Source organism: Nomascus leucogenys, chromosome 14, assembly GCF_006542625.1.
Source record: "Nomascus leucogenys isolate Asia chromosome 14, Asia_NLE_v1, whole genome shotgun sequence".
Classification (NCBI taxonomy): Eukaryota; Metazoa; Chordata; class Mammalia; order Primates; family Hylobatidae; genus Nomascus; species Nomascus leucogenys.
Window position 1 is genome coordinate 47,891,529 of NC_044394.1, and position 15,206 is coordinate 47,906,734.

The 15,206-nt window shown below is 38.6% G+C and overlaps 1 protein-coding gene across 3 annotated transcripts in view; it reads right to left on the reverse strand.

Annotated features, from left to right (window-relative positions):
• TMEM131 (transmembrane protein 131) overlaps nucleotides 1-15,206 on the reverse strand; it is a 249,944-nt gene that overhangs the window by 121,024 nt on the left and 113,714 nt on the right. For all 3 annotated transcript variants that reach the window (XM_030827215.1, XM_030827214.1, XM_030827213.1), the window contains exon 4: nucleotides 11,149-11,217. In XM_030827215.1, coding sequence (XP_030683075.1) covers nucleotides 11,149-11,217 — 69 coding nt within the window. The remainder of the gene's footprint in view (nucleotides 1-11,148; nucleotides 11,218-15,206) is intronic.

Below are 15,206 nucleotides of genomic sequence, written 5' to 3' on the forward strand. Positions count from 1 at the left end.
TCCTTCATACTAAAAACTGTCAATCAACTAGGTATTGATGGAACATATCTCAAAATAATAAAAGCTATTTATGACAAACCCATAGCCAATACCATACTGAGTGGGCAAAAACTGGAAGCATTCCCTTTGAAAACTGACACAAGACAAGGATGCCCTGTCTCACCACTCCTATTCAACATAGTATTGGAAGTTCTGGCCAGGACAATCAGGCAAGAGAAAGAAATAAAGGGTATTCAAATAGAAAAGGAGGAAGTCAAATTGTATCTGTTTGCAGATGACATGATGGTATATTTAGAAAACCCCATCGACTCAGCCCAAAATCTCCTTAAGTTGCTGATAAGCAACTTCAGCAAAGTCTCAGGATACAAAATCAATATGCAAAACTCAGAAGCATTCCTATACACCACTAACAGACAAACAGAGAGCCAAATCATGAGTAACTCCCATTCACAATTGCTACAAAGAGAACAAAATACCTAGGAATCCAACTTACAAGGGATGTGAAGGACCTCTTCAAGGAGAACTACAAACCACTGCTCAAGGAAATTAAGAGAGGACACAAACAAATGGAAAAACATTCTATGCTCATGGATAGGAAGAATCAATATCATGAAAATGGCCATACTGCCTAAAGTAATTTATAGATTCACTGCTATCCCCAACAAGCTACCACTAACTTTCTTCATAGAACTGGAAAAAACTACTTTAAATTTCATATGGAACCAAAAAGAACCTGTGTTGCCAAGACAATCCTGGGCAAGAAGAACAAAGCTAAAGGCATCACACTATGTGACTTCAAACTATACTACAAGGCTACGGTAACGAAAACAGTATGGTCCTGGTACCAAAACAGATATATAGACCAAGAGAACAGAAGAGAGGCCTCAGAAATAACACCACATATCTACAACCATCTGATGTTTGACAAACCTGACACAAACAAGCAATGCAGAAAAGATTCCCTATTTAATAAATGGCGTTGGGAAAACTGGCTTGCCATATGCAGAAAACTGAAACTGGACCACTTTCTTACACCTTATACAAAAATCAACTCAAGATGGATCAAAGACTTAAACGTATAACCTAGGACCATAAAAATCCTAGAAGAAAACCTGGGGAATACCATTCAGGACATAGGCATGGGCAAAGACTTCATGACTAAAACACCAAAAGCAATGGCGACAAAAGCCAAAATTGACACATGGGACCTAATTAAACTAAAGAGCTTCTGCACAGCAAAAGAAACTATCATCAGAGTGAAAAGGCAGCCTACAGAATGGCAGAACTAAGTTTTTTTGCAATCTATCCAACTGACAAAGGGCTAATATCCAGAATCTACAAGGAACTTAAACAAATTTCAAGAAAAAAAGATCCCATCAAAAAGTGAGCAACGGATATGAACAGACACTTCTTAAAAGAAGACATTTATGCAGCCAACAAACATATGAAAAAAAGCTCATCATCACTGGTCATTAGAGAAATGCAAATCAAAACCACAATGAGATACCATCTCACACCAGTTAGAATGGCGATCATTAAAAAGTCAGGAAACAACAGATGCTGGAGAGGATGTGAAGAAATAGGAACGCTTTTACACTACTGGTGGGCAGGTAAATTAGTTCAACCATTGTAGAAGACAGTGTGGTGATTCCTCAAGGATCTAGAACTAGAAATACCATTTGACCCAGCAATCCCATTACTGGGTATATACCCAAAGGACTATAAATCATTCTACTATAAAGACACACGCACACGTATGTTTACTGCGGCACTATTCACAATAGCAAAGACTTGGAAGCAACTCATATGTCCATCAATAGACTGGATAAAGAAAATGTGGCACACATACAACATGGAATACTATGCAGCCATACAAAAGGATGAGTTCATGTCCTTTGCAGGGACATGGATGAAGCTGGAAATCATCATTCTCAGCAAACTACCACAAGAGCAGAAAACCAAACACTGCATGTTCTCACTCATAAGTGGGAGTAGAACAATGAGAACACATGGACATACAGGGGGGAACATCATACACCAGGGCCTGTCAGGGGCTCGGGGGCTAGAGGAGGGATAACATTAGGAGAAATACCTAACGTAGGTGATGGGTTGATGCGTGCAGCAAACTACCATGGCATGTGTATACCTATGTAACAAAACTGCACGTTCTGCACATATACCCCAGAACTTGAAGTATAATAATTAAAAAAAAAACATAATGAGCAAAGAAACAAACAAAAAAACCAAGCTAGTCTTTCTCTGCTCTCTCCAGCCCTTCCTCACATCCGCCTACCATGGTCATCCCCTAGAAGCTTCATTCGGTGAATATAATAAACTTTTTCATCCTGCTGGTGTGTGTGCATGTGTGACATCAACAGTCTTGATATCTGAACCAAATTTTGGGTGGGGCTCCATCTCATCTCGGCAGGATTAACACTACCCTGGAGGCAGAGAGAAGGCAGTTTCCACTGCTTAGACTGGGGAAAGGCTTGCTTTACAACAGAGCTTCCCAGTGGAGGGAAGACACAGAACGCAAGGCTGAAGAGCAGTCAGCGAATTTCTTCCCATTGCTGTAGGAAAAGGATACCGGCAGTGAGAGAGAATAAGCCAATACATAGGCAGGCAGAAATAAGAGACAGAAGACTCCTGGTGGTGTTAGAGCAAGTGAATGCTGTTGTTCCCAGGTGCCAGCTGCATCTCTGACTTTCCTGCAGATATATTATGGTCCTCAGTATTCCAATATATTATCATTTTTGCCTCAATTAGTTTCAGGTTTCTGTCACTTAAAACCGAACAACTACAGCCTTGACCAAAACAGAGGGAGATTAAAAGCACCCCATAATTACTATTAATTTTCTTACAGTGTCAATAATGGTACTGTAGTTATGCAGAATGTCCTTATACAGTTGACTGTTGAACAATATGGGTTTGAACTGTGAGGGTCCACACAGATTTTCTTCCGCCTCTGCCACCTGTGACAGTGAGACTATCACTTCCTCCTCAGCCTACTCAATGTGAAGATGAGGTGAAGACCTTTATGATGATCCACCTCCACTTAATGAATGAGAATTTCCTTATTGTTTTCTTAACTTTTTTTTAGCTTCCTTTATGGTAAAAATACAGTACATATAATATCTATTACATTCAAAATATATGTTAACTGACTGCTTATATTATCAGCAAGGCTTCTGGTCAAAAGTAGGCTATTAGTAGTTAAGTTTTTGGGGAGTCAGAAGTTACATATGAATTTTCAACTATGCAGTGTGGTGGGGAGTCCATGCCCCTAACCTGCCATGTTGTTAAAGGATCAACTGTATGGCAGTGTGTGCTCAAGAATTAGGAATGAAAGGTCATGAGGTCTGCTGCTTTCAAATGATTCAAAGACAAAAGTATAAATATGCAAAAATGGTAACAACCCCTGAGTTTATGTTAAAAATACATCCATTATTTGTTCTTTCTACTTTCCTATATGTATGAAAACTTCCATAAAAAACTATCTTTAGAGGGGAGACTCAAGGTATGAATAACACGCCCAGCCCTTATGAAGATCAGTGCTTTCAGGAAATGACATGTAGTTCTCTCCAGGTGTGGAGGACATATAAGGAAGGTAAAAAGGCAAGTTTTATAATGAATTTAGCATTTATCCTGAAGGCAAATAGGAAACCATTAAAGAAATTTTGGGGAAGGGGAAGTGGGGAAAACGACATGATCAGATTTTGATGTGAAAAACATTTCCCTGTTGACAGCATGAATCCTGAACTAGAAAGTGGCAGGCATATGGTAACAGTCCAGATGAGAAATGATGCGGACCTGAGTTAAGAGGAGAGGGGTAAGTAGTGAGGATTAGAGAAGAACAGACATGAAAAATTCATAGGACTCCTTCCTGGAACGGATTTGACGGGAAGGGGATGGAGTGCTGTGACGGAAAGGGAGGAATCCAGGAAGCCTGAAGATTCTGGCTTTGGTGACTATGGTACCGTTCATGGACTGGAGATACAGAAGAACAAGACATGGTGAGTTTAGGGTGGTGTTGGAGACACATGGTGAGTGAGGGGGGATGACAGAGACTGGGAGATTACAGGCATATGCCAAAGGCATGGAAGAACCCACCCAGTAAAAAAGCGCAGAATTGGTTGAAATGAGGTGAGGAAAGAAACGCAGCTGCACACAACCGCAATTTGGGGATACGCAGAGGAACATAAACCCTTGAAAGATAATTTTAAAAATAGCCTCAGGCACAGGAGGAAAACATGGACAGAGGTTCACAAGGGTACAGGGAGGGAAAGATCTGAGAGGGAGGAAGAAGTTAGCGGTGCCAGGTGCCATGCGCTCTCCAACAGATCAAAGTGTCACCAAACAAAAAGACCTAAAGTAGGGCAGTTCCAGGGTTGATTAATTTAGCAGTTCAACAACATTATGAAAGACGCAGGTTCTTTCTATCTTTCCACTCTGTTAGACCAATTGCCTTTGGTGACTGCATGGTATCAGTCCTCAGGCTAGAACCCCTCACTGATTGCAAGAAGATTGCCACAGTATCCTAGGCACTGCATGCAGACAGTATCTGGCATAGAAGATGGGCGTTTCTTTCTTGCGACTTTTTTTTTTTTTTTTTTTTTTTTTTTTTTTTTGAGACAGGGTCTGGCTCTGTTGCACAGGCTGGAGTGCCGTGTTGTGATCTCAGCTCACTGCAACCTCTGCCTCCTGAGCTGCCTCCTGAATAGCTGGGACTACAGGCGCACACCACCATTACTTTTTAAAATTTTTTGTAGGGATTGGGTTTCACTGTGTTGCCCAGGCTGGTCTCAAACTCTTGAGCTCAAGCAATCCTCCCACCTCGGCCTCCCATAGGGTTGGGATTACAGGCGTGAGCCACAGCATCTGGCTGTGACTCTTTTCAGAGTAAAAAAAAACAATCCTTCCCCAGAAACACCTCAGTTGACCTGCCCTCATATTATAGAGTAAAACTGGGTCACATTCACCCTTGAACAGACCACAAGCGATAATAATGGAATTATTACAACTGACTTGATTAATCAAGATTTACCCCTGAGCTAGGACAGGGTGCCAGGCCTAAGGGCTGGATAACTGCAAAAAAAAAAAAAAAAAAAAAAGGTACATGTTGAATAGGTAAGCTAACAGGTATTAAGAGGGGCCATTCTGTATTACAGTATTCTAATCTTTTTTCACTTGGTAACATTCATGTTAAAAAGAGCAGTGATTTGTGGTGGCAAAAATAAATGCAGTTAATGCAGAAAACAACTTGAATCAACAAGTTGTATGCTTCTGAGAGTGGAAAAAACATACAATAACTTTAAAAGAGGATATATTCTAAAATATCTGATTTCCTTTAGCAGTCACTTTCTGAAGACATTGATAATTTACTTTCTGCAGTGAAAATGTACAAATTTCATTTTCTTTGTCCCAAGACTACTTTCAAGTTTCATAAAAAGAACCTTAACTTAAAATTACTAAGCAAATTCTTTCAACCATAGCTCTCTTCATTTTCTAGAGTCAGAAGTTCAAAATTTAGGAACCTCTTTGTTTGTATCTATGGGGTAGCTTTGTGATATCAACTTGGCTGGACTGAACTAAAGTCCCCAGAATTCCCTTTCTAGTATGTTTCTGGTTAGGGTGAGTTACAAGTAATATTATCTCCTTAGAGCCAGAAGAGAAAAGTGAGACAGCAGCTATTTTGTAGCATAATATACCTTTTCCCAGTTATTCAAACACTAACCTAAGTGCTGCTGGAAGAGATTTTGCCAACATAATTAAAGTACCCTAATAGGCTGATTATAAGTTAACAAAAAGGATTATTCTAGGTGAGTCTGTCTTAGTCACTGGGAAGCGCTTTCAAAGAAAGCTTAGGCCCTGTCTGAGCCAAGAGGCTTCAAACAGCAGCTAGACCTGCAATTTCTCTCCTCTCCTCAGGATCTTCCCTGGATACTTATCTGTGGACAAGAAACTTCAGTGTGTGCCCTTGGGGTTCCAGTCTGCTATCCTCCCTTCCTGACTGCCTGGCCCTGTGGGCTTTGAGCTTGCTTAACCAGCTCTTTCAAACATATAAGCCAATTCCTTATTATAAACCCATGTGCGTGTATATATACATATACATTCATTTAAAATCTGACTAGTTCTGCCTCTCTGACTGAACCCTTACACATGTTGGTTCACACCTGCCCGCAACCCCTACTTCTACAGATCCACTTCTACGCTTGCGAGATATAACAAACTCTGCTCAGTGTTCTCTGACTTGATCCAGAAAAGTTTTAAATAATAGTAGAATGGTGGCTCAGTCCTTTTGGGCTGCTATAGCAGAATAAATGACAAATTTATTTTTCATAGATCTAGAGGCTGGGAAATCTGAGATCAGGGTGTCGACACAGTTGGGTTCTTGTGTGGAGCCTTCTTTCTGGGTCACAGGTGACACCTTCTAGCTGGGTCCTCACATGGTAGAAAGGGGACAGTAGCTCTGTGGGGCCTGTCTTGTAAGGTCACTAATTCCATTTGTGAGATTAGGTCTGCGCTCCTGACCTAAACACCTCCTAAGGCTCCACCTCTGAACACCATCACATCAGAGATTAGGTTTCAATATATGAATTTTGGGAGGACACAAACATTCAGACTATCACAACATGACAGACTATTGTTTGTTTGTTTCCACTATTTTGGAGCAGCATGTAAATCCGCTGCTTTGGGGAACAGTCTTATATAACTGTACTCCTTTGCTATGCTTCAAATAAATTTTCTTTACTGTGTCAACTGACCCTTGCTTGTACTGGAGTTCACGCTTCTTCCACATATCTTCCACAATTTCTCTCAGCTCATGAGATTTCAGGTTCTCTATGACTAGTAACAGTCTCTATGAGAAATCCCATTTATTTCCTCACCGGTCATAGACTGATTCTTTTATTTCTTTAAGTTGCTCCTTGTTCATGACACCGAGCTGTTCTCTAGGCTAAAGGTTAACTAAAATCTTTAATATTCTGTATATCCTTTCATTAGGACTCTCTCTTGAGGAAAGGAAATAGTCATGGTTGTATTTAAATCATCAGTTTCAGCACTGATCACAAAATAAAAAGTTTAAAACAATTAAAAATCAGTGAATTTGACAAATATACCCATAAATTTTGATGTTCTTTAATACTATAAAATAACATAAGAGAAAATTCAATGCAATTTTTTTAAGTATGCACAATATATTAAGTTTAAAAAGAAGGTTATAAAAATGGCATATTGAGATAATATGGTTAGATTTTTGTAACTCAACAAATAAACACAGATGTTCCCCACTTTTCGTAGGTATTTTTAGTCTCAATTTCATTTATTTTGATTTTCATCTTACTTATTTCCTTCCACTAATTTTGAGGCTTTGGTTTGTTCTTTTCTAGTTCTTTAAGATGCATCATTAGGTTATTTATTTGAATTCTTTCTAGTTTTTTGATGTAGGATTTATTGTTATATAAATTTGCCTCAATATTGCTTTTGCTGTGCCCCATAGGTTTTGGTATATTGTATTTCTATTTTCATTTGTCTCAAAAAATATTTTAGTTTACCATTTAATTTCTTCCTTCACCCATTGGTCATTCAGGAATATGTTGTTTGATTTTCATGTATTTGTAGTTTTGAATGTTCCTCTTGTTATTGATTTCTAGTTTTAAATTCCATTGTGGTCAGATAAGATAGTTGATAAAATTAATTAAAAAATTTTTTTGAGATTTGTTTTCTGTCCTAACATATGATCAATCCTGAAGAATGCTTCATGTGTTGACGAAAGAAATGGTATTCTGCAGCTGTTTGGTGAAATGTTCTGTAAATGTCTGTTAGGTCCATTTGGTTGATGGTGTAGTTTAAATCCAATGCTTCTTTATTGATTTTCTGTCTAGATGACCTGTCCAATGCTGAGAGTAGACTGTTGAAATCCCCAACTCTATTATTGTACTGGGGTCTATCTCTCCCTTTAGATCTAATAGTTGCTTTTTATATCTGGGTGCTCTAGTGCTAGGTGCATATATATTTCCAACTGTTACATTCTCTTGCTTAACTGATCCCTTTATCTCATAATGTCCTTCTTTGTTGCTTTTTATAGCTTTTTACTTGATGTCTGTTTGGCCTGATATAAGTAATGCTACTCCTGCTGGCTTTTGGTTTCCATCTGGATGAAGTATCTTTTTCTATCCCTTCACTATCAGCCTGTATGACTTTACAGATGAGGTGAGTTTCTTATAGGCAGTATATAGTTGGGTGTTTATCCATTCAGCCAGTTTATATCTTTTAAATGGGGGAACCGAACCCATTTACATTCAGGGTTATTGATAGGTAAAGACTTGTTCCTGTCATATTGTTCTCTGGATGTTTTATCTTTTGTTCCGTACTTCCTTTCTTATGGTTTTTCTGTGCTTGGGTGGTTTTCACATTGATATGGTTTGATTCTTTTTCCTTTCTTTGTGTTTGGGCTCTACCAGTGAATTTTATAGTTTCACATGTTTTCATAATGGTGGTTGTTATTTTTTCATTTCCAGATATAAGACTCCCTTGAGCATTTCTTGTAAGGCCAGTCTAGCAGTGATGAATTCCCTTCATTTCTCCTTGTTTGTGAAAGATTTTACTTCTTTTTTATTTCTGAAATGTAGCTTTGCAGGGTATAGTGTTCTTGGCTCACAGGTCCCCCACCCCCACTTTAAGTATTTTTAATATATCATTCCATTCTTTCCCAGCCTGTAAGTTTTCTGCTGAGAAATCTGCTGTTAGTTTAATGGGAATTCCCTTATATGTGACTTGACACTTTTCTCTTGCTGCTTTTAGAATTCTTTACCTTTAACATCTGATAATTTGACTATAATGTGCCTCAGAAATAACCTGTTTGGGCTGACTCTAATTGAAATTCTTTGAGTTTATTGGACCCCAATGTCCATCTCAAATTTCAAGACTTGGGAAGTTTTCAGCTACTATTTCATTAAGTATGTTTTCTATGCCTTTTTCCTTTCTCTTCTCCTTCTGGAATGACCATAATATATTTGTTCACTTCATGGTATACAATACATCCTGTAGGCTTTCTTCACCCTTTTTTCCTTTTTTGTCTGCCTGTGTTATTTCAAAAGATCTGTCTTCAAGTTCAGAAATTCCTTCTTCTGCTTGGTTTAGTCTGTTGTTGAAGCTCTTGACTGTATTTTTTATTTCACTCATTGAATTCTTCAGCTCTAGGATTTCTGTTTGGTTCTTTTTTATGTTACCTATCTCTTTTTGAATTTCTTATTCAAATCATGAACTGTTTTCTTGATTTTGCTTAATTGTAAGTTTTCCTGTATCTCACTGAGATTCTTTAATATTATTTTGAATTCTTTCTCTAGCATTTAGTATATTTTCTTATGATTGGGGTCTATTACTGAAGAATTATTATTTGCCTTTGGAGGTGTCACGTTTCCTTGCTTTTTTATGTTTGATGTGTCCCCATGTTGATTTCTATATATCTGGTAGAAAAGTCATTTCTTCCAATTTTATGGAGTACATTTCACAGGGAAAGACTTATTCATATAAATGGGTCTTGGAGTGTCAGATTGGTGGGGTGCACTGGCTTTGGTGCATCTGTGTCTAGGTGGGCACTGTAGTGTAGTCTCTCTGTACTTTCCTCAGCTGTCAGTCACACTTGACGTCTGCAAGTATCTCAGTAGCCTAGGCTGAGAGAGTCTGTGCTGGTAGCGGTGCAACTTTGTTGAGGGTGGGCTCACAGGCTGTGTCTCAGGTCAGGGATGTGTGCATCCACACAGTGGGTCAGGCAGCTTGGAATCTGGCCAACTTAGGGTCTGGCTCTAAACCACAGGGCTGTTACTCTGGACAGGAGCACAAGCATGTGTTTAGTTGGATGGTATGGGGGTATGCCTGCCAGGAGTAGCCCAAAGGGCTGTTTCTCAGGCCTAGCTATCTGTGAAACTGCTTTGTGATGTGTGGATTTATGTCACAGAGTTAAAACTTTCTTTTGACTCAGCAAGATGAAAAAACTCTTTTTGGAGAATCTGTGAAGGGACATTTAGGAGCCCACTGAGGCTGCTCAGCTGAACTGCGAGTTATGTTTGCCAGAGATGGCCTGCAGGGCTGTTTTTCAGGCTTGGGATACAGTCTCATGGCTTCTCAGATGGCTTGGGTGTCTGTTGGCTTGGGGTGGCCCATGGAGCTGTTTCTCAGGGTGGGAGTGCAGACACATGGGTGTTTAGTTGGCCTTGAAGTGTGTCTGCCCTATGGGGCTGTTTCTCAGGTCCAGGACACAGTTGCAAGTCTGCTCAGCCGGCCTGTGGATGTGTCTGCCAGAGGCAGCCTATGCAGCTGCTTCTCAGATCCAGGATGTGCGCACAAGGCTGCTTGGCTGGCCTGGGGACACATTTGCTAGGGGCGACCCACAGGGCTATTTCTTAGGCCTGACACAGGCACAGAGCTGCTCAGCTGGTCTGGAGGTGTGTCTGCTGGTGGTTGCCCACAGGGCTGTTTTTCAGGCCCTGATTTCAGGTGCAGGGCCATTGGGCAGGCCAAGCAAATATCTTGGGGGTGCACTATGGGGCTCTTTCTTAGGTGCTGAGTGCAGGTATGTAGCTGCTTTGCTGGCCCTTGGGTGTATTAGCTGCTTAGAGGCCAGGGAGTCTCTCCTGCTTGGGGGAGGGTGCGCAGTGGTCTGCTTAGCTCATCAAGGCAGAGTTCTGTGACTGAACCATGTCTATCTGTGCATTTGCTTTTACCTGCCATTATGGGTTGGTGATAATACTATTTGGTGATATAAAAGAGCTTGTCTATTAAAAGCACATATATTAAACAAATAGAATATATTTTATTCACAAGAAGATTTTTAAATAGTAAAAATAAAAATGAATTGCTAATCAAAACAACTAACTGTAAGTTCTTTGCTGTTTCCAAAGATTCTCTGAACCAGAGACTACAACATGCGAGTATTTTTCAAGCTTTAAAAGTTAATATTACATGTTAGACTCCTAATAGATATTTACTTCCCATTTTCAAACTGCATTCATTATCATTTGTTTTCCTGATGACTAGAACATGTAACTTTCCCATACAGATGTAACACAGGCAAAAGACAAGACAAATGCATGTAAAATACATATAATAGTTTAATGGGAAAGTATAGTCCAAAAATTTTAAACTTACTGTTCATGGAAATCCAGCATTGGTGGCTCAAATCGTATGGGCCTGCAATTCCCCCGGTAGAGAGATATACTGTAAATAAGAAAACAACATAAGAAGCAATTCTTCAAAATATATGTTTCCCCAAACTCTATTCAGACAGCTGACTTTTGTCATAACAATGCCATTTTAAGAAAAATTGGGTCTAACTATCTATCAGAAATGTGTGTTACTTTTTAAATTAGCGGAAACCAATAAAGATTGAGTTTTAGAAAATGAAAAAGTGGGAGTACTTTTCTTCTTCAAAGGTATATGAAAATAGAAAATGCTCAGGCAGACTGAATGTTGAAATTTATTTGGTTGGTATAATTGGTAACAATATACTTAATAGGTGGCTTGGATTTTCTGATACATGTATGATGAATAAAGAGTTAATACAACCACATACATTTAGCAGACAATATATGAAGACAAAAATCATGATCATATTGTAACTAGAGTGGCAAAGGACTAAACAAAAATGAATTTGGGATAGAAATTTCCAAGAATTGAAATATCTATTTCATCTGAGAGTTTGGAATACACTAGAACTGATCTCTGATGTCCTGGCCTCAATATTTCAGTAGCATCTTCTAACTAACCCACCTAATACCAGAACTCCTCAATGAAACAGATTTCTGAATAGCAAACCTCAGACATCATCAGGGCCTAACACTGATATAAAACATAAATGACCTTTGGTGGGGTAGGGGGGTAGTGGTGGTGGTTCACATGCCTAAAGTGTTTATATACTGAGAAAGTCAGAAATTCAGTCAGCCACTAAGTTTCAAAATAGTAGATTTTGATGTTTTTGTTCTAGGAAATGATGTCAGAGCAAAACCCATTTTGTGAGACTACTTTATTTCCATCATCACTGAAATTCATAGTAACATAAGCTTTGAAATGATATAGTAATTTCATTCAGGATTCAGGAGTCAGAGGAAATATCTAGGATTTAGGAGATATACGAAACAATTAGAAACAGACAAGGACATTCATAATATGGAGGAAATTTGGCTTTAATTCAATTCTATAAAGATTAAATAATCTGAGTAGTGGAATAATTTAGCTGAAGGTAATAAAATCCAAACATGTTTTTAGCCCTACCAATTTAGAACATTCTTTTGTGTAGCTTGAGAACCCCTCTGCATATGTTGAACAGAAAAGAGGACAAACAAAAAAAGAAAGCAAGCACCAAATGTAAGACTATATTTTACTAAAGCACGAAACTAAAGACACCGGGATATGAAGGCACAATTCCTTGCAACACAGTGCCGGCATCTATTCCTTCTTGTTTTCTGCCCTGTCTGTTTCTTAGACGTGATATAACAACAACACTCTTTGGCTCCTTTAAAACAAGAGATGCTCCTCAGCTCATCAGTTTCATTAGTATGAAACTCAAATTTACATAAATCTTAAATCAAGGAAAAATAAAGTATAAGGCATAACTGTATAAGTCATTAATTCCTATATAATATTATATTCCTATATATAATATATATCCCTATAATGTAATATATATTCCTGTATATAATATATAATTCCTATATTAATTCCATGGACTGTTTAGATGTTGGAGAAAAAGGAGATTAAGATACAGTGTTTTTCTCTCACAGAGCCAAGAGGCTGTTCTGCAAATTACAAATGGAAATGTCTAAAGTGGCCAGGTGGGGTAAAAAAGTATATACCCCATCCACTCAATACAAATTTATGAATGTGTACTATGTGCCAGGTACTGTCTATTGGCTGGGGCTACAGTGGGGAATAAAGAAAAGTGCCTGCTCTCATGGCACTAACATCCTAGTCGGGGGAACAAAAGTTGAATGTATTAGGTGAAAATGTGTGTATAAAGAAAAATCAAACACAGCGGGGCTGTGGTTAGAACTGAAAATGCCTCTCTGAGGGACACTGGTGCCAAGACCTGAACGACAGAGATCTAGGGGAAGAAAGGAGGAATGTATTTGGCAAGTTGAACAAGGAGGCTGAAGTGACCACTGTGCAGTGAGGGAGGAGTAGGAGGTAGGAGCTGAGCTCAGAGGTACAAGAGCCAGGTCTCCTTGTAGGAGTATAGATTATTCAAAGTGTAACAAACTACAGTTTTGAGCAAGGAGTAGCATAATCTGACACATATCAAAAGGTTAATTCTGGCTACTTTGTTAAGAACCAAGGAAGTTCCTGTAGGAGCCCAACAGTAGGAAGCAGGGAAGTCCTGGGGTGCTCCAGGCAACTGGTGAAGGCAGCTACAATCTAGGGTGGCTGCAAGGGAGAGTAGCGAGCAGTGGCTGGTTTCTGAATATATTTGGAAGCTTGAGAAAACAGGCTGTGCTGATGGATTGATTTTGAGGGATCAAAGGTAACTCATGCTAAGATTTTCACTGGATACACAGTCATGACATGGGAGGAGTGGGTTGGAAGTGGGAAGAGGTAGATTTTCAAAAGCATTGTTTTAGACATTTAAATCCAGATGTCTTATCTAGATGGAGATGTCATAAAGTAACTATACATGGATACTGTTCATATTAAAAACTTACTGATTTTCACATACTGATCTTATACCTAGTCACCTTGGTGAGTTTAATTCCAACAGTTTGTCTAGATTCTCTCATGATTTTCCACTGTTGCTATATGTGCTGCCAAAATGAGCACTATCTTGGATGATCACTGTAGACAAATCATCTGCAAGTAACAATTTGATTCTTCTGTTCAAATCCTTAGATAAGTTTTATTTTTTATGTCTTGTGCTAAGATCTCCTGTAAAATTCTTCAAAGATGTGATGTCCAGCAACTGTTACTGTGATATTTACAAACTGCTCACAGAATGATATAGAGGAAACAGTACATCAAATATGATTCCCTCATAAATGAAAGCATATTTTCAAAACAATACCAGATCTATATCTAAGGAACAGTTTAATATCCGAGTGAGTACAATACAAGCTGACACAGGTACAATCCTATGTTAACCAAACCAAAAATGCAGTAACACAACTGTCATGTCTCCACAGCTGATTCAAATGGTTGCTATCCACGTTTATTTAGAAAATGCATGGCACTGTTTAGTGCTTTATTAACAGAAAGCAAATGTCTGCAAATATATAATCTTGAAAAACAAACTGGGGAAGATGCAATATAAAGAATGGTAGCCTTTGCTAATGTCATTGCAGTTTTTTCTCTGATTTTAAAAATTATTATTATTACTATTTTTGAGAGACAGAGGTCTCGTTATGTTGCCCAAGCTGGTCTCAAACTCCTGTGTTAGAACTTCCTGAGTAGCTGGGACTACAGATGCAGCATGCCAGTGTGCTGGGCTCACCCTTTGACAATTTCAAAGCAACAAAATCTGAGAGATTATGATAGTATATTGCATTATTTTATGCTTTCTGCAATGATTATACACGTTCTGAAGTATCAATACAATTGGTTTTATAAATTTTCACTAAAATCTTATTTATATGGAGATGAATGAAGACTATTTTCTGATTTCAAGCTAGGAAAAAACTGAAGAGATACAAGAAATCTTGTGGGAAATGGTCATACTGCTTGTTGAACTGTCAGGTCAAAGTTGAGCAGGAAACTCCCAAATCAAACATATGGGCTTCTTGGGTCTCTGGGAGTTTATAATGTTTTCCTAGGATCAACTACTACCTAAACAAAAGATACTCTTTGGCCCAGCATTTTTAAAACAATTGTTTGTGATGTACCTGCATCATAAACACCTACAATGCTTGTGGAAACGCAGATTTTAATTCCTTGTAAGCAGAATGGACCCCAGAAACCTGCATTTTTAAGCACCCTCACATTTAGGAGCCACTATTTTGCATCTTGATCCACAAACATTACAGCCACAAGTAAGAGGTGGGGAAGGAAGTGCCTTAAACTAGTAAAACTACCAAAGTCACCAGCAGTTTAAATTGATTTCAAATATGATTTTTATTAAAGAGCCAGCTAAACAAACAGTGATTTAAAAGAAATGAATAGGATATCTCCTATATGATATATATTCTCCCATAAACACATTTTTAGTTTTAATTTGTACTTCCCTA